Source organism: Gopherus evgoodei, chromosome 17, assembly GCF_007399415.2.
Source record: "Gopherus evgoodei ecotype Sinaloan lineage chromosome 17, rGopEvg1_v1.p, whole genome shotgun sequence".
NCBI lineage: Eukaryota > Metazoa > Chordata > Testudines > Testudinidae > Gopherus > Gopherus evgoodei.
The window spans coordinates 10420237-10445152 of NC_044338.1; the positions used below are offsets into that span (position 1 = coordinate 10420237).

The 24916-nt window shown below is 47.0% G+C and overlaps 1 protein-coding gene across 1 annotated transcript in view; it reads right to left on the reverse strand.

Annotated features, from left to right (window-relative positions):
* Nucleotides 1–4994: 4994 nt before the first annotated feature.
* Nucleotides 4995–24916, reverse strand: part of CCDC92B (coiled-coil domain containing 92B) — a 52171-nt gene continuing 32249 nt past the window's right edge. The window contains exons 3-4 of the mRNA XM_030536735.1: nucleotides 22343–22390; nucleotides 4995–6129 (exon numbers count right to left, since the gene is read on the reverse strand). Coding sequence (XP_030392595.1) covers nucleotides 5375–6129; nucleotides 22343–22390 — 803 coding nt within the window. The 3' untranslated portion in view covers nucleotides 4995–5374. The remainder of the gene's footprint in view (nucleotides 6130–22342; nucleotides 22391–24916) is intronic.

A 24916-nucleotide genomic window follows, 5' to 3' on the forward strand; every position in this document is an offset into this window, starting at 1 on the left:
GGTGCCTACTTCTGGGCATGTGCTCTGCTACCTCCCTCTAGGCAGCCGGGTGCTTTATCTCCTACCAAAGCTCCAGAGCGATCTGGAACCAAGGGAAGATAGGTGCTTCCCTGCCGAAGTCGCCTGCAGGGCCTGAGCTGGGAGGCTAACCACTGGGCTACAGGGTCATTCCCTCTCTCTGGCCCACTGACTGTTTTAGTATTTATCTACTGCGGCACAGTCACTGGGTCAGACAGAGGGCGAATGACTCTATATCCCAGTGGTTACAGCCCCCACCTGGGAAGCAGGAAACCCCGAGTCCAGTCCCCCTGCTCCAACCCCTCTTTGATTACGGATCCACAGTGCAACAGCTTCCACAGAAGGGAGCCTGACATCAGAAATCCTCTGAGAAGTGGGATCCTTCCCCCCCAGCAGAGGTGGGACTTGAACTTGGGCCTCCCACATCCCAAGTGAGTGCTCTAACCACTGGGCTAAAAATAACAATGTATGTGGCACCCACTTCTGTGAGAGATGGGATGGGATTTAGGACATACTCATCCTCAGCACCTCCCATTGGCTAGCTTAGGCAGCTCCCCACCTAGCAGGCTGACTTTTGTGGATTGCATCCTTAGGCGCCTCTCTCTCCCCATTCATTGTATAGGGAGCCTAGATGACAAAGTCGAGCAGGGTGTTTTTCCTGGATTTTGTAGGTTGCTTAAAAGTTAGGTGCTGCAATGCCCAAGTTCCTTCGTGGATCCCCCCCTTCCCTGCTACATTTCAGGGTGAGCGTTAGCCTGCCCACTGAATCATAGTTACAGATCTCCTTTCACTAGCTGCTTGGCTAGTGCAATAAATAGGATGAGATAATCACCCTGGATTATTTCCTCATTCCTCACACCGCTAGTTAAGCCTCATTTCATTCCTTTGCCAGGTGTAAACTCACAGCATGGGTTGTCACTAATTCAGCCACTCACCGACACCTCCAGGGACTAAGCAGTAGCAGAGCAGTGATTAGAAAATGTAGGGGAAGACGACCTTGAAGAGGAGGCAAGATCCAAACAGGATGCCCTGTTCATGCCATCAAGTTCGGCTGTCAGGAGAAATAAATGGCCCTAGCAGCTTTGCTGGCAGAAGAAACAGCTATGCCCAGTATAGTGATTACAGCGAACACTTGCCGCACAATGACAGCTTTGAACAGCACTGGCGTGGAATCTAAAATGACAGTCTATTACTTCAGCGTAGTGAGTCAATAGAAGGAGTCTAATGAGCTGTTTCTCAAAAACAGAAGGCAGCTAGCAATCTAGTAAAGGGCCCTGAAATGACTGGCTATCTGTACTACTCCTGCCCGTTTGCAGCGAGTGCAGTCAGAGGAGTGACTGCAGCGGGTGCTGGCAGAGCCACGCTACCTTTTGTCTAGCTAACCTGGCTACAAAGAACAGTGAAGACGTAGCAGTATGGGCTCCCGCACAGGCTATCAATGCAAGTACACACCCAGTATCCCTGGCATGCTTGTATAGTCTGCAGTGATGCCCGTGACACTACAGCTACACGGTTATTTTTGGCTGGATTAAAGCTAGTGTTGCTATTCCGGTGCATGCTGCAGTCACATCTCTGATTGCAGTGTAGACATCCCCTAAGGGGTGCAGCTCTGTCTCTTTTTCCTACATCCTTCTGTTCCTTGCTTTGGAAGTGGTCAGACACTTAGGGACAGATTTTCAAAGTGAAGATAGGGACCTTGTGCGATACTCAAAAGCAGGCATCTGTCATGGAAATCAAGGGGATTTAGACGCTTCACAGGCTTAGGCACTTTTGAAAATCACACTTGGGACCTATTTACATCTTTGGGCACTAAATACCTTAGTAAATCTGCTTATTGATAAACCAGTCCTGTGCTATAGAGAGGTCTTCACGGATGACACCATGGCATTTCATACCGAATTCAAAACTGCGTTTAAAGAACACAGGTCAAGAACACATATCCCATAGAGGGCAAGGGAAGATTTAAAAGAACAGATAATCTTCTCTTTCAAAGAAAAGGTACAAAAATGCAATATTCTGCCTCAATAGAATAAATCTTCTATTCTGAATTTTATTTTTATAATTCAAAAAGTTGGGCTAGTAATTGCACTACAAAAATAGATACATTTGAATGCATATCATATGCATGAGCACTACATGGGCAAACTGGTAAATAGGGCTGGTCAATTAGGACCACATTTTCTAAGAGGTTCCAAACAGGTTTTGGAAAAATGGAATCTGCATTATTTCCCTGCAGACACCTATATTCACATCCAAATTGAGTAGCTAGCTGGATATGTGGGATGAAATCCAGGCCCTAATGAGGTCAATGGCAAAATTTCCATTGATTTTAATAGGTCTGGCATTTTAGCCCTGGTTACTCAATATTCACACATGCATACACAAACAGCCATGCCTGCAAACAAAAAAAAAAAAAAAAAAAAAAGAGTGCCCAGTTTTGTTGTGTTTGCAAATGTGTCCCTAAATAGCAAAACAGCAAGTGACTGGTTTGCTATTTGTAATATTTAACCTAGGCATGTATTTGTGCACTCGTAAGACACAGTCAGAGCCACTAACTTAGCCACACTTCCTGTAGCCAATTGAAAGGAGGGTGTAGAGAGAAAAAAAGCTAATTGGTTAGAACAGGTTGTCAAAAACCACATGGGTCAAAATTTTGCTCTCAGTTACTGCAGAGTAACAGAGGATCCTTCAAGGTGCCGAGCATCCACTGATGTCCTAAAATCAGAACTTGGTCCTCTGTCTAATCTTCACAATAATTTTTCCTTCCTGTAATTGTTAAGCAGTTGCAAGATGCTAAAGGCACATCACAGATTTTGGAGCTTTATATTGGAGGCTAAAGCCTTGAGCTTATTCATGCCTTTAGTTTTGAAGTTAGGTAGTGTTGAATGGATGGTGCTACCTCTTTGAAGTGACACACCTAAGGACCGAGGGGGCTTTTGAAAAGTACCAGAGATTCACTGAGGTCCAAGGATAACACCATAAGGGGTTCAGTGAGCGAACAGGAAGGCTCTAGCTTCTGAAGGGTCTTGAGAATCAAGAAGTGACCATAGATGGTCCACAGGGCAGAGTAGGAGCCTCTGTGGATCTGGGGTTGTTGAAGCAGTAGAGTCAGAGGGACCATGGAAGATGACAGTAATTTCTGGAAGGACCAAGAGAAAAATCAGATGATCTCACCTCTTCAACAAAGGCCATTTTTAGACCCTTTGATCAGAGCTGGATTGACACCTTACGTGTCTCTAGGCATAGCATTTTCAGCGCCCTCCACCCCCCGCCTACAGCTGATCTTCGTGTTGCACACAGTTTTAGAGACCTAAGGTGTACCTAGAACGACGGCACCCCTAGGCATGTGTCTACTGTGCCTAATTGGAAATCTGGCCCTGCCTTTGGTTCTAGTTCTCTTGTTGCTTCTTTTTCCTTCTATACATTTTCATAGCCTAACAAAACCAACCAACCAAAAGATACTTCTGAATTTCATTTTGAAAATATAGCTTGTAAATAAATAGAAGACATATAGTACAATAGCAACAGATGTTCTAGGACATGTGTTATTGGACAACTTCTCAAGTAGGACCCCAATCACGGCTTTATGCCTCCCAGTGGACACAAATAGCTTAGCAACGCAACACCCACTGGTGCATCTTAGTGTGCTTCAACAATCATAACCATCATGAACATAAGAACTCTTCAAAGGTGTGACCCAAAGCCCACTGAATCAATGGAAATGGTCCTATTAATGCTAATGGGGTTAGTGTGTGTGGTGGGGGTAATTTTGTAGTTAGGGCACTAGGCTGGGACTCAGAAGACCTGGGTTCCATTTCTGACTCAGCTTCACACTTCCTGGGTGAACTTGGATAAATCACTTGATCTACCCTGTGCCTGGGATCTCCATCTGTTAAATGGGGATAAGAATAGCACTTCCATACTGCTCCGGGGAGTTGTGAGGATACAGTCCATTAATGACTAGAAGGTGCTCAGATATGATAGTATAGAGGACCATGCAAGTACCTATCTAGAAAGATGGGGCTTAAGCCCCAAAGAAGACAGATTTGTAGTTTCCTTATAACTTCCCTTCAGTATCACCGTAGAAACGAGTGGCTGGCTCTGCCACAAAATGTTTGCAATGTATGAGATCTCATCCTCAAGCAGCTTGTTGCTAATTTGGTTACTTAGTCTTCTGAGCAGGACTTCAGTGGAGAACCATTGCATGCTTAGTAGCTTAACTTAAAAACAAAATTCTGATGTCTAAGCAGCAGTAGTAACAGACACTGATTACTAGAGAACTCTGCCTGGAATGTGGAGTAAACTAGGACACATTTAGAAAACCTGCTGTAATAACATGCAAAACAAAAGTATTGGCCAAGGTTCTCAGAAATGACTATTGACTTTGGGTGCCCACCTAGAGATAACTTAAAGGGGCCTGATTTTCAGATTAGCTTCTGAAAAATCAGACCCCTTTGAGATATCTCATGCTGGGCACCCCAAAAAATGGAGGTGCCCAAAATCAAAGGTCATGTTTCAAAATCTTGTCCATTCAGTTTTGCATAATTATTAAAAAAAGAAGGAATTTGGGTGAAAATATGTCTTTCAACATTGTTGAGTGACTATTTCAGACTCGATTGGCTCGGCCATGCTGTTTTTGCAGATGATTTAAAAATCCCTCTTAGACTAACTTGACCGATTGTCATTCAACTGCTGACATTCTCCAGAACCTGGAATACCTTATATTAGACATTTTGGGCCAAATTCATCCCGGTCCCAACTCCAGTGATGTCATGAAGTTAGAACCAAGGAAGAATTTGGCGCATCCTGCCAATTGCCATGTTCACCATCAGTGAACGGCTTTATGTGCAATTCTGCCATTCCCTATCCCCACCCCTGCCCCCCTCCACCGCTACCTAGTGCCAATGAAAATAAGAACAATTTTATCTAGAAGGAACAATGACAACAATAACGGTAAGAGATTTTAGTCTCAGAAATCTTAATTTTTACGAAAGGGACGCTCTAGACAATTGTTAATAATCCATGCTCAAACCTTCTCTCCACGTTCCACATCTGTGCCCATCTTCTCTTGGAGTCAGCTCCAGAACAACATTCAAAATGCCCTCAGCACTGCTTGCCCTCCCGCTCCCCTGCCCCACCATCCCTTGGGATAAGACAGCCATTCTATGGTCATCCTGAATGGAAATGTTAGACGAGCCAGATTGTTTCTAGCTCCTTGAGGAAATCCAAACTGAACAGTATTTTACTTCTTGATGGGATGGTGGGGAAGAAATCTTTGTAGGTCCCAGTCTCTTTTTTGGTATAGCCAAACTCATTTTCTGCATTTAGTAGCCACACTGTTCTGCTTTCTTTGTTTTTACTCCAAGCCTTTTGAATTCCTGGGGCTGGATCCATGCTGTTTGCCTTTCTCACCCTTCCAGGGCTTGGGTTTGGCTGAAGGCCTGATGCTCATACCTTCCGCTTGCTCCTGGGAATGAAGACAGGAGGGTCTCGGCAGGCTGGAGCCTCCAGCTGCACTGTCACTCAGATCAGCCCCTGCTGTGTTAAGGGCCTGGACTTTGGGCTCAAATTTCTGACGATGGGGAGCGTGGTGCCTTTTAGTGTATAAAAAAAGTGCTGGGTCGGGCATGGGGTCTGCCTCTTCAAAGCTGCTCATCCTCTCCCTCTGAAAGGAGTCCTTGATGATGCCCTTGCTATAGGAGCAGTCGGTCACCAACCTCCGAACATGAGACTTGTGGATTCGTTTTTTGGGCCTCGTCTCACTGGAAGGCTGCGTGGGGAATGGTTTGTCCAGAGGCCTGTCAGAGGGGGGCTTGCCACCTTGCTGGGAGCCATGCAGTTTCTGTTTGGTGGCATGCAGCTGGAAGGAGAGATAAGCAGCAGCCTCCGTCTGCTTCTGCAGCTCCGTGTTAAGGACAGTCACCCGGTGGCTTCTTCTCTTCAGTTCCTCAAGGAATTTCCTCTCCTTGTTCCTGAGATTGCATCTCAGCACGGACACCAAGGTCTCCTTATGTCTGAGCTCCTTCCTCAGCTCCAGATTATCCTTCTCCTTCTCATGCAGCTGGGCTTCCATGATCTTGCACTTCTCCTCCAGTTCCTGATCAATGTCATCTAAGGAGAACAGGACAATAATCAGTGTTCAAAATGACATCATTAGTTTGCAGTGAAATGAATTAGAAAGGCGGGGAAGGATTGGACAGGATAGCTCAGGGGATATATGGAGCCTTTCAACAATTCCTGTAGATTGCATCCAAACTGAGGGACATAAACAAAACTTATCCAGGATATTGAAATGCTGTGAGTCCCATTCCCCTAGTGGAAATGACTCTTTTAAAACCTCCGTTTCATGATTCTTTATTTCATATGTAAATAATTGTCAGAAATAAAAGTAAGTGGATGCTAAACTTGTGTGGAACATAGATAACTCTGGCACTAAAGTAATAACATGTCCCTTGAAACAAGGACTATGTTCCTCACCCCTAATTTAAATGGAATCTTGACCCAAACACAGTATCCGTTTTCCACTTCTACTGTTCTCACTTAAATGTATCACATACACAGCTGACGCCAGAACCTTCAGTCCGATGATGGTATCTGATGAAGCAAGCCTGCTTGACATGCTGAATACAGTGATATTTTATGAACGGGAGACTTATTCTTTGGCTGCAAAATTTAATCCTGCGCTTGTGTGTTCTCAGCGCTGACCTCGGAGCTGAGCCCTGCAATGGAGTTTATGGGTCAGGAGAAGAAGAGGAAAAAAAATACTGCAAAACAATCAACTAAACGTATTAGAAGGTGTCATTGACCTCTTTCCAGATAGTACACAACCTGATTAGAGAGAATGGAGGATGTTAATCCAGTATTACAGAGGAGCTAGGAGCATGATTGACTGAGAACCTAAGGAGGAAAAAAATACATATAAAAACCCTCGGCTGTACAGAAATAATGTGCATTTTTTTGCTTTTCTGAAGGGACTTGTCCTTTCTACCCAGAGAGAGCTGGAGAAGCAGCTCTCCATGTCACTATAAACTTTCATGCTTCAAGGCACAAGCCAACTGCTAGCTGCTGTTAGGAAGACTCTTCCTCTCTGGGCAGGTTATTCCATAATTGTCCATTACTGAGATTCCTGCACCTTCCTTTGAAGCATCTGGTTCTGGGCACTGTCAGAAACGAGGCACCCTGACTAGCTGGACCATTGATCTGATCCACTGTGGAAATTCCTATGATTCTATTAACCTTTCACTGATATGCTGTTTGGTAGTTGTTGTTTTGGGGCTTCTTTTTTTTTGCATTCATGGTTATTTCCCATTATCTATGAAGGAACTGAAGATTTCTCCTCTATCCTCTTATTAATGAGGCTGGGATTTTCTAGGGCGTCTAAGAAACCTAACACTAAATATGATTTTGGTGCCTAAATCCCTTTGGTTCCCCTGAAAATCCAAGCCTTGGTGAACACGGCTGCTTTAGACACCCAGGCAGACCCTCATGGAACAGCCTTTGTTCAGTCTTGTTTTAAGCATCACCCTTGCAACGTATCTGTCTGGCTCTCCATTCTCTTACACTCATTTTAGTCCAGTGAAGTGGATGTTGCATAGCTGCAAATGTGGAGCTTTTGACGCCAAAGAAGAGGAAGTCAGATGGTCACCGATCAAGATTCATAAAAAGGGCAGGATATTAAAGAAGAGAGAGAGAGAGCGAGCATTGTAATAAAAAACCTCTAAGAACCAACACACAGCAGTTGCTAAAAAATGTTAATGGTGTCTGCCAGTTGTCAGGCCGGAGACATGCTCACAGTCTCTAACAGAGGTAATGACATCACGTTCCTTTGTCTCAACTCGCCCTCAGTTACATTAATGATGGAGGGGTGGGGGAGAGGAGTATAAACACAGATCACGAGCCAGTTTTTGCTCCTGAGGGTTGAACGGGTGCAATGGAAGGCAGAAATTAATCCACCCATTGCAAACTCAGAGCCCTAATATTTTAAGGTTCACCCAATACCCTTCTGAGCAGTGAACGTTTGCCGTTAGCAATGCCCGATAATATTGCTGGTAATTCAGTAGCAGCACTAGGATTTTTTTTTTCTTGGCAGTTCTAGTCACAACATGAAGAGCCCTGTATCATTTTTCAAATCACAAGCAGGAGGGTCTGCTCCGGGGTTGAGCTGAGTGCACGCTGAAGGGAGAATTCTCTGCACGTTTGTCCCTGGCACTTTGCACTTGTGGCAAGTTCCAGGGAAAGACCAGGCAGAATCCAGGTCTCTCCTTTCTCATCTCCACCCTCAAACAGGACTCCAGCAAGAATTACTGTAGAATCCAGACGTTCTCAAAGCAGATGCTGCTCTGAGGTTCACACCCAAAATTTGACTCCTAAACCCATTTCACATCCACTCTGACTGGCCGCCTTCCAGTGAATTTGCCACACCTATGTCAGCTCCTTTATTGATTCAAGCCAAACAGATTTACCAGTAGGGCACGGCTTGTTCTCTAGAGCATGCAGAGAAATGAAAATGCAGCCTCAAACCAACCATCCTCCTGTGTGACGAGGCAATAGCCAGGAATACCATTTCCGAAACCGGAGTGGGGCGAGGGAAAGAGGGTGGCTTAAGGCAGGCTTGTGATATAAGGCAGGACCTGCATAAACTTACTTTTACAGCTTACTACATTTGAGAATACAGAAGGCATCAGTTCCCGTCCCCTGCTTCCCGGTATAAATGATCCAGCTCCAAAAATGGGCTATTCGCTGGAAAGGCATTGGACTAGGCTTTCAGAGACCTTGACTTTGCTGGATGAACTTGGATCCAGGCTCACCTTTTCTCCAGCTTGTCTTTTTAGATTGTAAGACGTTTAGGGCAAGGTCTGTCTTTTCCTATGTGTTATCTAGCACCTGGCACAATAAACTTGTTTGCTTGGGACCGCTAAGTGCTACCATAATACAAATAATAACTAAGATCTAGTCCCTAGGGTAAAGAGGGGGTGAGAAATCAGTATGTACAGTGCACTGCTATCTGGAACAGCCTGTGGGCCTGGCCCTAGGGAGTGGGGAGGGCTGTGCCTACATATCGGTGCTCCCCTGGTAGCTAAGTGGCTAACACAGCAGTGGAGGCAATAAAGTAAATAGGAAAGCAAGCGGCAGGGGTAAGAGGAGAGCAGCAGCCTCCTGGGGAGGGGAATGGCAAGAGAGGTCTAAGAAACTGATGTCCCTATCTGGGACCCTAGGTGCTTTTCTCACTTCCTCCAAAAACATATCAGGCTGGCTCTGGTGGGCCGGCAGCTCTGTGTGAGAGGATGGTCAAACACTTGGGGTGGGGGAACACGTCCATCCAGGGGATGCTAGGCTGGGAGGAAGAGTCTGCCCCAGAGAGGGGAACGGAGAAAGTTCTGGTGAGTCTGGACCCCTACGGAGGTTGTCTAATAGTCAGAGCAGTGGACTGAGACTACGGAGACCTGGGTCTATTGCTGGCTGCAATAGCAGAAAGCCACCTAGCCATGCCATGCCCCAGTTCTTAGCACTCACCTGCCTTTAATCTACCTCTGTATCCTTCTGACCCCAGCTTCACCCTGCCTTGGCCGTCTGTTATTCATTTTGCTGGCTTTGCTCGGTTAAATCCCTTTTGCTGCCACCTGGCATCCCCCCGCATAGCTGGTTTTCTGTGACCTAGCCTGAGATCGCTATGTGAAGGAAGCAGACGCAACCCTTCACCATATCCCCCTGCATTTCAAGTGGCTAAAGTGGAACGCCATTGGGCACCGCAAATCCCCGTCGAGCCATCCCCACTGCAGCTGCTGGCCCCCGAGTCCACACCAGGATCAGCCCCTGAGTTCCAGACCAGCTCGCCCCAGGGGTAGCATCCCTCCCCTCTCTGAGCTCCCCCCCTAGCTCTGCCTCTGACTATGGTATGCACCATGCAGAACCTGGGTACCACTGAACGGGGGGAATGTTCTACTTCAACCGGGGCGCAGGACTTAGGGGTCAAAGCAGGACGGTCCCACAAAGCCCGGGGCTGTTGGGAGGTGTCCCCTCTCTCCTTTCCCCGCTCCCCCTGCATTAGGCACAGTCAAGTCATTGCACAATATCTTTATTAAGGATGGTGCGAGCAGCCGTGGAGCTGCGCACCCACCACACAAACACACAACAGACTCCCTCGTCTGTATTCCGATGAAAGATCAAAGTAAATAGATTTACTCAACTAGCCCATTCTCCTTCGGAGTCTCTCCCCTAGTGTCCTGTCCAGTCAAGGTCTGATCCCTGCTATGGTACAACCCGCCCTGAAGTGACTGGATCCCTCAGCGTGACAAGCATCTGCTGAACACCGTGTGTTCTGCGTGTAGTCAGCATTTCTTTCTGTGCCTGTTTGCTCACTGCACAGTCACCCCTGGTTAATAATGCGTAGCCTGTTTGCCTTCTTTCGGTTCCTGTCAGCAACTGACTGCCGGAGCCTGGAAGTGCTGACAGGACTTTTAAAACAGAGATGCTGGATGTAGCAGCCAGTTTCTCAGTGGCTCCCACCCCAATATTCCCTTCCCACACTTCATCCTGATGACTGACGGCTTCTCTGCCCAGCCTCCTCTGAGTCACGTCGGAGCTGCCCAAAAAACAGAGCCTGGCATTACAAGGAGAATGGGAAAGTCTGTGAAGCGTGTGGTCTAGCTAGCAGACTCAGCACGCCTCAGTGCCAGGCCCACAGTACTCAGTGGGGCTCTGGCTTCAGCCCCAGGCAGTGGGGCTTGGGCTTTGGCCCCAGCAAGTCTAATGCCAGCCCTGGCAACTCCATTAAAATGGGGTCATGACCCACTTTGGGGTCCCAACCCACACTTTGAGAACCGCTATGATAGATAGTTCTGGCCCCTTTTGTGGCTATGGCCACATCCCCTTATCTTCTCTGTGTTTCATTTTCTTACCCCCATACGTGGGGACAATGACATGTGGTGTATTGAAAACTGGTAAAATTAAAAGCTCTTCCTGCTCTTGCTTGCGGGCTAGAGGGCTGTGGTAGGGAAGTGTGTGATCTGGATCCTCAGCACAGCAGTCAGTCTGCAGAGAGGTAGCCTAGAGCAAGGTGAGGTGAGTTATGCTGCGCTGCCTTAGGGAGCAGCCTGCTTTCTCTCTCTTTGCTTTTAGTTTTTGTGTGCTAAATTTCTGGATTTTAAGAAATAAAGTCGCATTATGTGGCATCCTTCCAGCAAGAGTATTGTATGTTTTCATCTAATTGCTCTGTGTGTATGCCATGATTATAACATGACACTTACTCAGCCAGCTCACAGAGGTGTGGTGATGAGGCTTCATTAGTTAATGGCTGCAAAGCAATTTGGATAATACTTTACATTTCTATAATCCCTTCTGCCTGGTGATCTCAGAGGGTTTTAAAACATTAATGAATGATGCCTCACAGCATCCTACTGAGGCAGAGAAATTATCACTGTTTTACAGACGAGGAAGCTGAGGGACAGAGAGATGAAGCGATTGCCCAAGGTCATTAGGAAGTTTGTGGTGGAACCAAGAATATATCTCAGTTCCTTTGACACCCACCTAGCCACAGGACCATCTTTCCTTTGCAAAAATAAAATGCGACGTAAGTGCTAAGTATGACCATTTTTATTGTGTGTGCATAAGTCCATTCTTAGGAAAAGGTCTTACTCCAACTCTTCGCATCACCTCAGAATACAAGAAAGGTAAGAGAGATTCAAAGACATGAGTGCTCTTATGCAGCGTATTAACTGTGGGTAGAACCTGGAAGGATCAGAACTGTGATTTGATTTGGAGAGGTATCCTGAAGGGCATATGCTTACCTGAACCTCTTAATGCTACAACACTGGGAGGGAAAGTTCCTAAGAACAAGCTGTCTTGAGAATTAGCCTGCCATTGCTGCTTCTGGTTGGTTCAAAAATGTCAGCATTTTTGCAGCAGGTGAGAACCTAACACGAGGAGAAAAACTGAATTACAATGATTAAGGGAGAGGTTGTCAAAAGAGCTCCTCCCTTGATTGGAATGGGACCCTAATCAAGATGGCAAATGATGGAGAAAACGGTGTGTCTGTACAGCACCATGAAACATTACAGCATTAAAGAAATGATCCAAACTCTCCCAGTGTTTTGGGTCATAGGGAGCTGCAGTTTCAGTTAAGGCTCACTTCAGATTCTAGCAATCACTCATGCTTTAAATATTAAAGTAGCCACACCATTCCAAATATCAATCAAGCCTTGCAGCTTAAAATGTGCTGTTCTTCCCCCCTATGAACTTGTTGCTCATGAAACTAACTCAAGTCAGGCATAAATACAGGCTGTTGCTGGGCAAACCTCCACCCGCCAGCTCTGCCAGTGTAACTCGCTCTTAGGGTGACCAGACAGCAAGTGTGAAAAATTGGGACGGAGTGGGGGTTAATAGGAGATATAAGAAAAAGACCCAAACATCGGGACTGTCCCTATAAAATCGGGACATCTGGTCACCCTATTTGCTCTAAAAGGCCCCACTGTTCCAATGCTAGGCCTCTCTTGAACAGGGATTGTGAATCACATAATGGTTTAGAACACCCCGCCTATTTTCACATGGGATTTGAACCAGGGTCTCTAGAGGGGAAAGGTGAGTGTATTAGCTCCCTGTGCATCAGCCAGCCCTGGACAGAATTATCACGTGACTGTTTTCTTTTCAGCACCAAACAGTCTTTCTACTAGTTCCCTGCTTGACAGAGGCACCATTAAGGGAAGACTTGATAATTAGCAGTTGTGTATTCACTGTGGGAGCTATGAAACAGGCACAGTTTGAACTATCACTGATAATAGCAACAATCGTTATCCTGAGCTCCATTCCTTAAGCAACTTTTGTGCAGAAAGATCCCAAAGGCAGGGTCAGATTGAGGGCTACATTCGGCTCTCTGGGTGTTGGTAGTGCAGTATTCACCTCCTTTCCCACCAGGGGCAGCTGCATCAGTACAGGGGAAGGTTGCTTTGTATGACCCCTGCCAGTGGTGGCATCCTGGGAGGTGTGTTAAATCAGTGCATCACCTCTGTGTTCAGACCCTGCCCGCTCCCTGCCTGGTTTGCCCATTTTGTAAGTTGTTCTGACTGTCTCTAGGCCATGGAGGGGGGTGGTAGGGCATGCAGCCTGTGCTACTGTGCCTCTCCCCACATCTAGGCAAACTTTCTGCCACTGGGGTTCTGCTTTCAAATCATAGAGCAACCAAGGGAATGAATTTGGCCAAGTCTATATAAAGAGAGCACAACCACCTGCCACTTAAATGCAGCCACTTCTGGGTTGGAACTCAGCAGCGCTTGTACATGCAGCAATTGTGGACACATTGTTCGCACACAGCAGTACATGTGTGTGTTTTTGTGGCCCCAAAAGGTCCAACGTTCAGTGTTATATTTGCTGCAAAAGGCTATAGCCATGCTTATGGAAGTCACAATTTTGGAAAGCTGAAATGAGAAGGAAAAGAAACAAGAAGCAGCTTGTATGACCTTCACTTTCTCTCCCTAACTGCAAACTCGGCATCAATACTATGTATGATCCTGAGATGGAGCAGCTCTGCCTGAGGCACACAGCCACATAGAATGGTCCTATACCTGACAGAGAAAAATAGCCTGTATGAAGTTTTTTACATGTATGGTAATAACTCATTATGGAGCCCAGTGATGTTTTCCTTGCTCAGCAGTACTGCAGCTGGCCTTTGCAAATGGTCATATACAGCGGGGTTTATTCAGGGAGATTTTACTTTGTTTTCTATAATGGGCTTCTGTGGAAAGGGGAACTTGCTAACACAGGTACTTTGTAATAGGATACAGAATACATGGGGCGTGATCATCAGCTAGCACCATTCGCTCTGGTCTTTGTATCTACATCATCAGTTCAGGTCTCCTGGTGGGTCTGAATCTGATGGCTTCCTACTCTGTCAGTCATCAGGTAAGGCTTGAACCAGTCTCTGCCATCTCTGTCTACCACACTGTTTGCCGGAATGGCTTCCTTTGTGTTTCTATAACTTAACTTGTTTACAAGGATAGGTTGTTGGCCTATAGCTCAACCCCTCAACCTGGAGGTTCAGAGAACTGCTTTTCATCTGGTGCCTACCCTTTGACCTGGCCCTACCAGGGGTCAAAACTCCCACTGGCATGTTCCTCATGGTCATTGCCTTCTCACTGCTTCAAGGGGTTGCGCCCAGGGAAGGCCACTCACGTCAGAGGCAATCAAAATTGTTGCCACTTTTAGCCTAGGCGAGATAAGGCCTATCCCATCCTAAGCCTGCTGGTTCCTTTCTTTAGATCTGGATGGTTTTTAGTATATTGTCTAACCATGACAGACAGGCGCATATCTAAGGGTGGTTGTCATGCACAAATATCTGAAGGAAGGAAACTCCAGTGAAGGAGAAGATTACACAAAGAAGGGTGACTAGGAGTGATGGGAAAGAGAGGACCATTTAGGCTGAATAGTGTGATGTTTTCTCCAACAGTGAAAATCTATTAACCTGTGGAATAGTCTTCAAAAGTAAGTTGGGGGAAGTCTCTTTGCTAGAGATATTTAAAACTGGGCTGGGCAAAGCATTAGATAATATACTGCAGGGAACAATCCTGAGGGGTAGGTTGGTGGGTGGGTCTGTCTATCTCCATCCAGATACACATAATACAAACACTTAGTGAGAGACAGTCATTCCCCGAAGAGCTTATAGTCCAAATCAGTGATCTCCAACACTTTTATGCCCAAGATAACTTTTTGAATTTAAGGGCAAGCCAGTATCTGCCCTGCCCATACCCTGAGGCCCCACCGCTTCCCTGACGCCCTGCCCCTTCGCCAAAGCCCCACCCTGCTCACTTCATCCCCATTTGTCTCCGTCATTCGCTCTCCCCGACACTCACTCACTTTTACTGGGCTGAGGTAGGGGTTTGGGAGGGGGTGCAGGCTGTGGGCTGGGGCCAAGGGGTTCGCAATGTCAGAGGGGGCTCTGGGCTGAGCCTGGAGCAAGGGGTTCGGGTGCAGGAGGGGGTGAGGGGTGCAAGCTCTGGGAGGGATTTGGGTAGTGAAGGGGGCTCTGAGTTGGGGCAGAGTGTTGGGGTGCCAGAGGGGGTACAGGGTGCTGGCTCCAGGAGGGGTGTCAGGGCTGGGGCTTGGGGTGCAGGAGACGGTTTGGGGTGCAAGAGGGGGTATGGGATGCTAGCTCTGGGAGGGGGCTCAGGGCTGTGGGTTGGGGTGCAGGAGGGGGTTCAGGGTACAGGAGGGGATATGGGGTACTGTATCCAGAAGGGGGCTCAGGACTGGAGGTTGGGGTGTGGCCTCCCACTGGGCAGAACTTACCCCCGGTGGCTCCTGGTCAGCAGTGTAGCATGGCTGCTAAGGCAGGCTCCCTGTCTACCCCAGCCCGATGCCACTCCCGGAAGGGGCCAACACGCCCCTGCAGCCCCTGAGGGAGGAGGCAGGGGGCATGTAGCTCCGTGCGCTCTCTCTCTGCAAGCACCGCCCCCACAGCTCCCATTGGCCACAGCTCCCCGTTCCCAGCTAATGGGAGCTGCAGGGGTGGTGCTTGCAGACAGGAACAGCACGCAGCCCCACTGCACCGCTGGAAATCGTGATCAACTGGGAGATCCTCTAGGATCCACCAGTTGATCGCGATCGACTGGTTGGTGACCACTGGTCTAAATAATAGACAAGACAGACAAAGGGTGGGAGAAAGGAAGGACAGCTCTTTGGGGGAAGGGACCATCTTTTTAATGTGGTTGTACTGTGCCTAGCACAATGGGGCCCTGGCCCATGTCTGGAGCTCCTAGGTGCTACCACAGTACAAATAATAGTACTTTATAATTAATAATAATTATGATTATCCCCATTTTACTGATGGGGAACTGAGACACGGAAGGCCTCAGGCTAGATTCTGTGCTGCACCTCTCATGGTGCATGGCCCAGAAGGCCCCACCCAAGAGGAGTGAAGGCAAAGGTGACCTAATTTATAGCTGGATGCCCTGCAGCCCAGAATAGCTGTACTGCCAAGGACTCCAACCACTCCCCCTCCCTGGCAGGTGTGGACCATGGCAACATGTGAGACAAAGCCTGAGTGTCCACCTGCCCTGCCTCTGAGCTGCTAACCCTCCCTGATCCCTAGCTGATTTCACTGCAAGCCCTGGAAGGCAACCACTTTCTTGAGAAACTGGCCAGTTGTTGAAGGGCTACTTCCCAATCTGTGCTGGTAAATATGCACGGGCTTATTTAAATCGTTTATAATCAATAACTGCCTTTATGGCCTCCTCTCTTAAGTGTCTGCTGTGGAGAAAAAATGCTTTATAATGAGATATTAAGGGAGGTAGTTGCAGCTGGTAATTATTACATAAATGGCATTTGAAGAGCAATTATTTGATGGCATCTTAATTTAGGTTGTTGCCCCATAAATATAGTGAACAGGATCTTGCTGCTCACAAGCAGTTGAAGTGCTAGAAGCGAGAAAGAGCTGTGTGGGTGGTACTCAAGGAAATTAGGTACTCCATGTGGGCACACTTGGTGAGTCAGCCACCCGATTGCACCTACCAGGCAGCAAAACAGATCTGACGATGTACATCTGCTTCCAAGAATCCTGTGGAGACAGCAGCCCCGTCTGACTGCTCCTGTCTGCCCCATGTCAAGTACTTGAGCATTAAGGAGCCATTCGGGTGAGATAGGGGAGCTCCGTCAGTATTCCTTTGCAGGGAGGACATGTGTAATCTGTTTAGCCTGGATTGCGCTGACAGTCAAATGCCAGCTACTGATGGGAGTGGCTGGCTCGGTTTAGCAGCTTTGTTCCTCCCACTGGGAAACTGAAACTTTGGAGAAGGGCTCAGGAGAGGAAAGGGGCCGGGTTTACGAATTCAAGGAGCAACAGTCCTGGTGATGATGAAAGGCCTTTAAATTCTGCAGTTAAGAGGCACAAGGAGAATTAGCATTCTGGAAACGCAATGCAGGGGGTGGGACTTGCACCCAACCCGCTGTATCCCCATCCTCCACTCAGCAAACTTGGGAATGTTCAGATCTGCAGCTAAACTTTGCACCTGGGGCCCACCTCTGAAGAGTGGCCCTGCCTGATTTCCCTGGATACGGAGTCCCTCTGCTGAGGATGATGGGAGCTGAGAGCCCTCAGCACCTTGCAAAAGCCTCTCATATGTGCATATCAGCACTTCCTAATGTTTATGGCCATCTGTACTGTCTTTCCAGAGGTGCTGAGCAAACCCAACACCTGATTGAAGTCAGTCCCCTTCAAGAATCAGGCCCCGAACTCTCATGTGTGTCAGCTGGCATCCACCTGCCTTCTGTTCAGTTTTGTGGGCTCTCATTCGGTGAGAATTGTAGGTTGCATCAAAGCCCCATATTGCAGCACTTTTTGCTTTTTCTCAAGCAGCAAGCACCCAAGGGGGATTGGGACTGCCCAAGTACTTTAGAGGGTTGGAATGAATAGCAACGAACGGGAGTGGGAGAAGGGAGTCCAGCAGAGTAGCTCATCATTAAGAGGCAGAGAAAGTGGCAGACCTCTTAAGTTTAGCAGTACCAGGTGCCACTGGTGACAATACCTGAATCTGCATCCACACCAGGCTTAGTCAGTCCCTGCCTTTCCGAGAACAGAGAGTAACAATACAGCCGCAGGTCTCAAAGCGCTTCCCAAGGGGGGGCAAGTTTCATTATCCCCATTTTATAGATGGGGAAACTGCAGCTCAGGGAGGTCAAATGATTTGCCCCAGGTCACCCAGTGGGTCAAAACTGGGAGCAGAACCCTGCTCCCATGACTCTCCGCACTGTGCTCCATGCACAGGAAAAAGCAGGGTTCTTGCAGGGCCGTTGCTGCTGTCATGGGCTGAAAGGGAAAAAAGAGCTGGAGGCGTGTGGGGGTTTTGTGGGTGATGCAGTTTCGCTCAGTGAGCTCAGGGCATGGCAAGAGCATTAAAGCCCTTGGACTCAGCCAGTCCCATCACCTGGATGGTCCCTCTGCATTCCATTCGCCTTAGAATTCCTGCTCCAGTCCACGCCCAGAGCTCTGCCCTACGCTGGCACCTCGCCTTTGGCCAGGAGGCAGGGCGAGTGCCGCTGCCGACTGCCAAAGCTGCTGGCACTCTGCCACACCAGGGCTGACTTGCTGCAGGTGATAAAGATCTGGGCCCCCTTCTTCCTCCCTATTCTGACTCCATGTTTCCCAGTCCCCCCATCTTTCCCTTCCTCTCCTCCCTACCCATCACACCTTCCTTCTCAACCCCCTCTACCCTCCTTCCCTCTCCATCTCTCCCTCCCTCCCTCCCCATGTCTGATATACCAAAACCCTGCCCTGATTCACACCCAGGGTCACGGCGCCGACTCCCAGGTAGGATTGAGCCCACTGTGTTTCCTCTCAGTGAGTCTTGTGTGGCAGGCTCAAGATGCTTCATCTCTGCCCGCTGGCCCCCTCACTCCGGGACAGGCAGATGTGATGCCTGGCTTGGCTGTCTGAATAGGGGTTCCCCAACTAACTCACTTTGCCTTGCTGCCCAGCCCTGCACAATGTGGTGTGATTAATTGGACAGAGCCAGGCGCTGAAAACAGCGCAGAGGACCGAGAGCTCCAGATTTCTTTCTGTCTCTTATCGCCCATGGCTTGGATGAGTTGGGCTCTGGCCCCGCCCTGCTGCCGGGCTCGCTGGGGAGAGCCACGGCATGAATGGGGAGGCACAGTGTGTTGGGACTGGGTCCAAAGCCCACACCAAGGCATCTCTTGTTTCAAATTCACCCCATAAGGGATAAAAGGAGGTATACTGCTCACATAGTGCCCCCTGCTGGTCAGATGGTGTCTGAGACCTAGGCAGCCTCCCTGGCCAATTGCACCTGAGTGGATGTCAAGAGAAGAGCTATTCAAGAGGAGGGGAAAGGAGTCAGAAAGGGGGAGGGATGGAGGACAAAAAGATAAGGACAAAAATATATTGAAAGTCTTTCCTCAGAGTGGGATTCAAGAGTCTGAAATCAGATCCTTGCCATTCTTTATACTGTAGAAAAATACAGCTACCGTAGGACTCTTTGTGGGTGTGCGTCTAATGGGCACGAGGTCTTTCCTTCTTTCTTTCTTATCTTGTTTTTATCGTGTCTGTCTGCCTATCTGGGCTGGCTGCCTGCCTGTTTCTTGTGTCATATATGCAGTCTGTCTGCCTGCCTATCACACTTCACTCTGGTATCTCCTCTCCGGCAGGTCACGTTGTGCTGCCTGGTGCTTTGTGCAGAGTAGACAGAGAAAAACCCGAGGGAGATAACTGCCCTGCATGTGCAGGGGAGACCTTTGGAGAGCTGAGTGGAGTTTGGACTCTGTGACCCATACAGTCCTTAGCCTCTTCGCTGATCCCGCCAACCAGGGGCCAATTAGGGATCACTGCAGTGGGGGGTTTGTAGTGGATTTGACCAAGACCCATCAACCTCATTTCACACAGATCACTCAACAGACACCAGACTAACTTTCTGGTCCCTTCTGGCCTAGGGTGCATTCAGACCAGCAACCCACATTCTGCAATCTGCAGTCCCTCACCAGCCGCCCCCAGCATCAGCCTGGAAGGGATTCTGCTGCACAATACCAGCGGTGATGATGGAAGGGTACATAAAGAGGTGGAGACATTGGGTGCGTGTTTGTGGGAGAATAGCTGCATTTATTCCATCTGCACCAACATAAAAAGGCTACAACCAAAGAACAATGTCAAGAGAAGGAGAAGAATGAACAGACGCTTGCAGATAATAAGCCAGCAGATTCAATCACTTTACTTCAAGACTACTTAAGTGGCTGCTCCTTCATGCCATGCGCTTTCCCAGATTTTTTCTGAGTCCTTTGACTGGCCACCCTCCCACTGCCCAAAGTAAATTTCTAGAATGGGTGAGCCAGTTTTAAACAACTTATTTATTCCCTTGGAAATCAGGCAGAAGAAATTATTCCAGCTTTAGACAGAGCTTGGGTCCAATTCTCAGCACTTCCGCATGTCTGTAGACGTTCATCATAGCTCTTTGTCAATATTAACTTGTCGAAGGCAAATATCGTTACATGTATTTTACTCAGGGATAAACAGACATATGGAGGGATTAAAGGCCTGATCCTGGACCAGTGAAATCAATGGAGTTTGGGCATCAAATTTCAGGGGGAAATGGATCAGGCTCTAAGGCTAGAATTTTCAAAAGAGCTCAGCACACTAGGAATACATTAGGTGCTGCTAAGGCAGGGGTAGGCAACCTATGGCACGTGTGCCAAAGGCGGCACGCGAGCTGATTTTCAGTGGCACTCACACTGCCCAGATCCTGGCCACCAATCCAGGGGACTCTGCATTTTAATTTAATTGTAAATGAAGCTTCTTAAATATTTTTAAAACCTTATTTACTTTACATACAACAATATTTTAGTTATAGATTATAGACTTATAGAAAGAGACCTTCTAAAAATGTTAAAACGTATTACTGGCACGCAAAACTTTAAATTAGAGTGAATAAATGAAGACTTGGCCGCCCACTTCTGAAAGGTTGCCGAACCCTGTGCTAAAGTCTTTTGAAAATCTGGGCAAAAATTGCACAGTGTAAACTGCGGATGCTAGACACTTTTGAAAATCTGGCCCTTACTTAGGTGCCCAGATGGAAGATGAGCTCTTACGAAAATCTGCCTTCAATTGTGGATGCTGAACATCTGAAAATCTGGCCCTGAGCTCTTTTGAAAATTTGCCCCCACATGACTTGCCCCACCTAGTGTAGTAAGTGAGTAGTAGACCTAAAACTGGGAACAGAAAACAGGAATCCTTCCTAGTGCCCAGACCACTGTTCTGACCACTGGAAAGCACTTCCTATTTTAAGAAGGTTTATTAAGACTGAAATGTCCTTTAGCAGTAATCACATGACAATTATTTTATGTGTATAATCCCCGTTCTGATCCACAGAAGCTGTCACTCGCTGACCCTTCCCTAGGCTTCTTCACATCAGAGCCCTCGTCAGGAAGAGAGAGGCATGTGGCTTCATTAGTCAGATAATATAGAGTCATCCCGGTTATTTCAGAAATACATTTTTAATGGCAGATTTTTTAAAAACCTGCTTCTCCATCTTTGCTGCTATTGGTCACAAAAGCCCTTGATAATGTTCGCCTTCGAACGGAGACCTGGAAGGGTTCTTCTCAGAGCCCTTGGGCAAGGGACAACGCCATTCCAACTCCACCTGCACACGTGATTTGGTGCATGTGCTGCAGTTTGGAAGAGTAATTGTGTGGACATGGAATCAATAGATCTGCAACCCTCAGTCAGACAGGATGGCTTCTGAATAGTTTAGCAGCTCAGCTTCAGCTGAGGTGGGTAGTGACTGGAGGTGGCTGACATTTTTCATACAAAAGGATTTTTTTTGTCGAAAAATGGCCTGTTTGGGAAAATGGTCTTGAAATTTTCTGTTTTTCCAGAAATTTTTCATTATATTGTTTTTTGACATTTTTATCAGAATTTTTTGTACTCATTGTGATTTTCAGGAAAGGATTTTGGTATCTGAGCACTAAAGAGTCATTCAGGTGTGATATGGGAGCTCTGTCAGTATTCCCTTGCAAGGAGGACATGTGTAAAATATTTTAAAATGTTCACTGAATATGTTGCCAAAATGGATCTATTTTGAACAAAAATAGAAGCAACCTTGGCATTTTGAAATGGTTAGCAAAACTGTTTTTCTGCTTTTTGACCAGCTCTAATCAGGGCTGAAAGTTATTGATGTCTGATGAGTGGCTGGTGGCCTGCATGGGTTTGATAATCTTAGATCACTTCTATATGGACAGGGGTTTACATTACAAAATCATCCTCCCAAACAGAAGCAGTTAGCTGTCTCAGCAGTGAAGTCATATATGATTAGTTAAACCATATATACCTACAACATTTTGAGGATCTGCATCTACATCCCTGATCCAATAGCTCCAAAAAACCAGGTCTCTATGTACTGAGTTGAAAGATTACACCCTTGGCTGGTAGCAGTAACAGCTCCTTTGTTCTCTCTGTAGACCAGACGCTAGAGAAAAACACTTAACAGTCACAAAGCTAGTGTATTACACTCCAACCCCTAATATTAACCTCTCCAGGTTATGGTTGAATCCTGTTGTTGGGCAGTGTGTGGATGCTTGAAATGTTCCTTCCTATATAGGATGTCTGGGTTGGAAGGGACCTTAGGAGGTCATCTAGTCCAACCCCCTGCTCAAAGCAAGACCAATCCCTAGACAGATTTTTGCCCCCGATCCCTAAATGGCCCCCTTAAGGATTGAACTCACAACCCTGGGTTTATTAGTCCAATGCTCAAACCACTGAGCTATCCCTCCCATCAGCCTTGTTACTGTTGGCCCATCTGTCAAATCCCAAATCACTTGGAAAAGGTTTTGCTCTTACCTTGCTGGTGAGTTTCCAGTTCCTTTGTCTCAAGGTCATGGGTCAGATCTAGAAGACAAATCAAACAGCCATCAAAAGAAAATGTATCATTCTGGCAAACTCTGCTCTTCGCATTTACTCATCATCACGTTTAATGCTTTAAAAAGTGGGTTGCTGGATGGCTTGTAATTTATAATGGCTCTTGATGGTCTCTCTTAGACTGAGCCCAAACCGTCATGATAAATGTTTCTGTCTCAGAGAATTCAGTGACATGCTGATGTGGAAATAGATATTTCTTGCTAGATGGAGAGTATTAGTATATTATCAAGCAGCCATGTAGCTTTTACATTCTGAATGACAAGTCTCCTCCATGTGTAACCAACATAATAATTACAGATGCTGCCCCATCAGCTGCAGTGATGGAGCAACCTGTTATTGTATAACGTGACAATGCCTCTTTTTAAAAATGGAGCCACTGGAGCATTCAGTTGAACCATTGTAGGTGCTTATTTAAGCCAGGACAAAGAGCAGAGCAGTGAAGTGAAAACAGAGCAGAGTGTAAACTGCCTACTGAAATATCTCATAATTTACTCTGTCTATCTCTTGCTCTACATATTCTGAAAGCAGAGCACTCTTGTCTCCTTTACTGGGGACTGGAATAAGGATGTTGTCAGCACTCTTCTGGCATTGTCCAGCTTTTAAAACCTGTCACCCAAGGTAGCTTGGATAGTATATTGACATCTACCAGAGAGTTAAGCATCAAAGTTCTCAGCCACTGGACTTCCATTCTGATGATGAAATGTTTGTAAGTGAATATTCGTATGTATGGTCACCATCACGGGCTGTCACCAGGGTGGGGTTGCACTTAAGACCCCCAGCACTAAACGTATAACCCTCTACTAGTTGAGATTAAGGAAAGGCCCTGATCCTCAAAGGTATTTAGGCACCTAACTTCTTTAGCTGGTAGTTGTATTAGCTTCACACCTGCTATGGATCACCCATTGGAAGGATGTGTGAAACACAAAATGAACAGTGAATTTCACTTCCTGGCTGCGATGGCTGAGTTCTGAAGTGGCCTCTGAAATGCAGAGAGCTCTTCTGCTTGGTGCCTGAATTAAACTGTCTTCACAAAGCAGCTGCTAACCAGTTTGCTTCTGGACTCTTACCCTTTGCTCTGAAAACAACATGCATATCCTCGACCCATGCTCCTGGCTTATCTTTCATATTACAAAGATATATACATATAGTGAACATACGAAGTGCTTTTTGTGTTTACATTACTGAAATCCCATGATTGAATATAGAAAAGATATTTTGCAATCACAAAAGGCTGCCAGATATTCCGAGCTGCATGCTACAGACATTATGATAATAATCTAACAGTTATCTATGGAGCTGAGCCCTGATCCTGCTTGCATCCATGCTGAGGGTAGCAGGATCAGGCCCATTATGTGAGGCCGATATATAACAGTAAACCCAAGAGATGAATAAAAGCCTCTGAGAGTTTGTTTCACGGCATTTTTAAATGACTTGGCACCTGGACCTTATATGAAATCCATTCCTTTCTGCTGATGAATAATGGGGCTGGTTCCAACCACACTGGCAATTTAAAAAGGATAGTGTGTGAGCTCAGGGCTGTGTGTAAATTTGAGTGCAATGAGGGAGGGTCAGTCTGTGGGGGGAGAATGGGGCAGCAGCTGGGTTCAAACCCTTTGGTTTACAATAAGTGGCAGAGGTAGAAGTGGAGTCTAATGCAGAGGAGGCTGGCTAGGAAGCTGGGACCCGCTTCAGTTTCTCTTTCTAGCAGATCAAGGTCAATTGCTGGTCGCTTCAAAGCTGTTGGGAATTCTAGCATTGCCTCCTTTGGGACCAGACTGGCTCTTCGTTTAGAAGGGAAGCGATGAATCCTAGTTGCTTCCCCTCTCTGCACTGGGAAAAGGGAGACAGACTAGAACAGGAGTGGGCAAACTTTTTGGCCCGAGGGCCACATCTGGATATGGAAATCGTATGGTGGGCCATGAATGCTCACGAAATTGGGGTTTGGGGTGCAGGATGGAATGGGGTGAGGCTGGGGGTGCGAGCTCTGGGCTAAGGCCAGAAATGAAGAGTTCAGGGTGCGAGAGGGGGCTCTGGGCTGGGGCAGGGGGTTGGGGAGCAGGTGGAGGGGTGAGGGCTCCGGCTGGGGGTGCAGGCTCTGGAGTGGGGCTGAGGATGAGGGGTTAGGGATGCAGGAGGGTGCTCTGGGCTGCACAAACACAGAAAAATGCAGTCCCTGCCCCGAAGAGTTTACAATCTAAGTCATTAATACTACAGCCTAAGAATTAAGCAACATTACAATCTACGTAATTAATAAATACTAAATAAGTTTTCCAAGCTGTGCTATAGAGTAGCTAATGGAGCTCTAGCAGTCCCCATTAAAGAAACTGGACATTCTAATGCTGCGAATAGGCTGTGTTTTGCTTAGCCCAAACAGGAGCCTTTATATGAAAAATGAATCTCATTCTTGATCATCCTTTCTTTTTTTTAGTTTCTCTTTGGGATCAACGGATAAAAGGAATTAGAGAGATATTCATCCTGTTTAGCAGAAGGATGCTG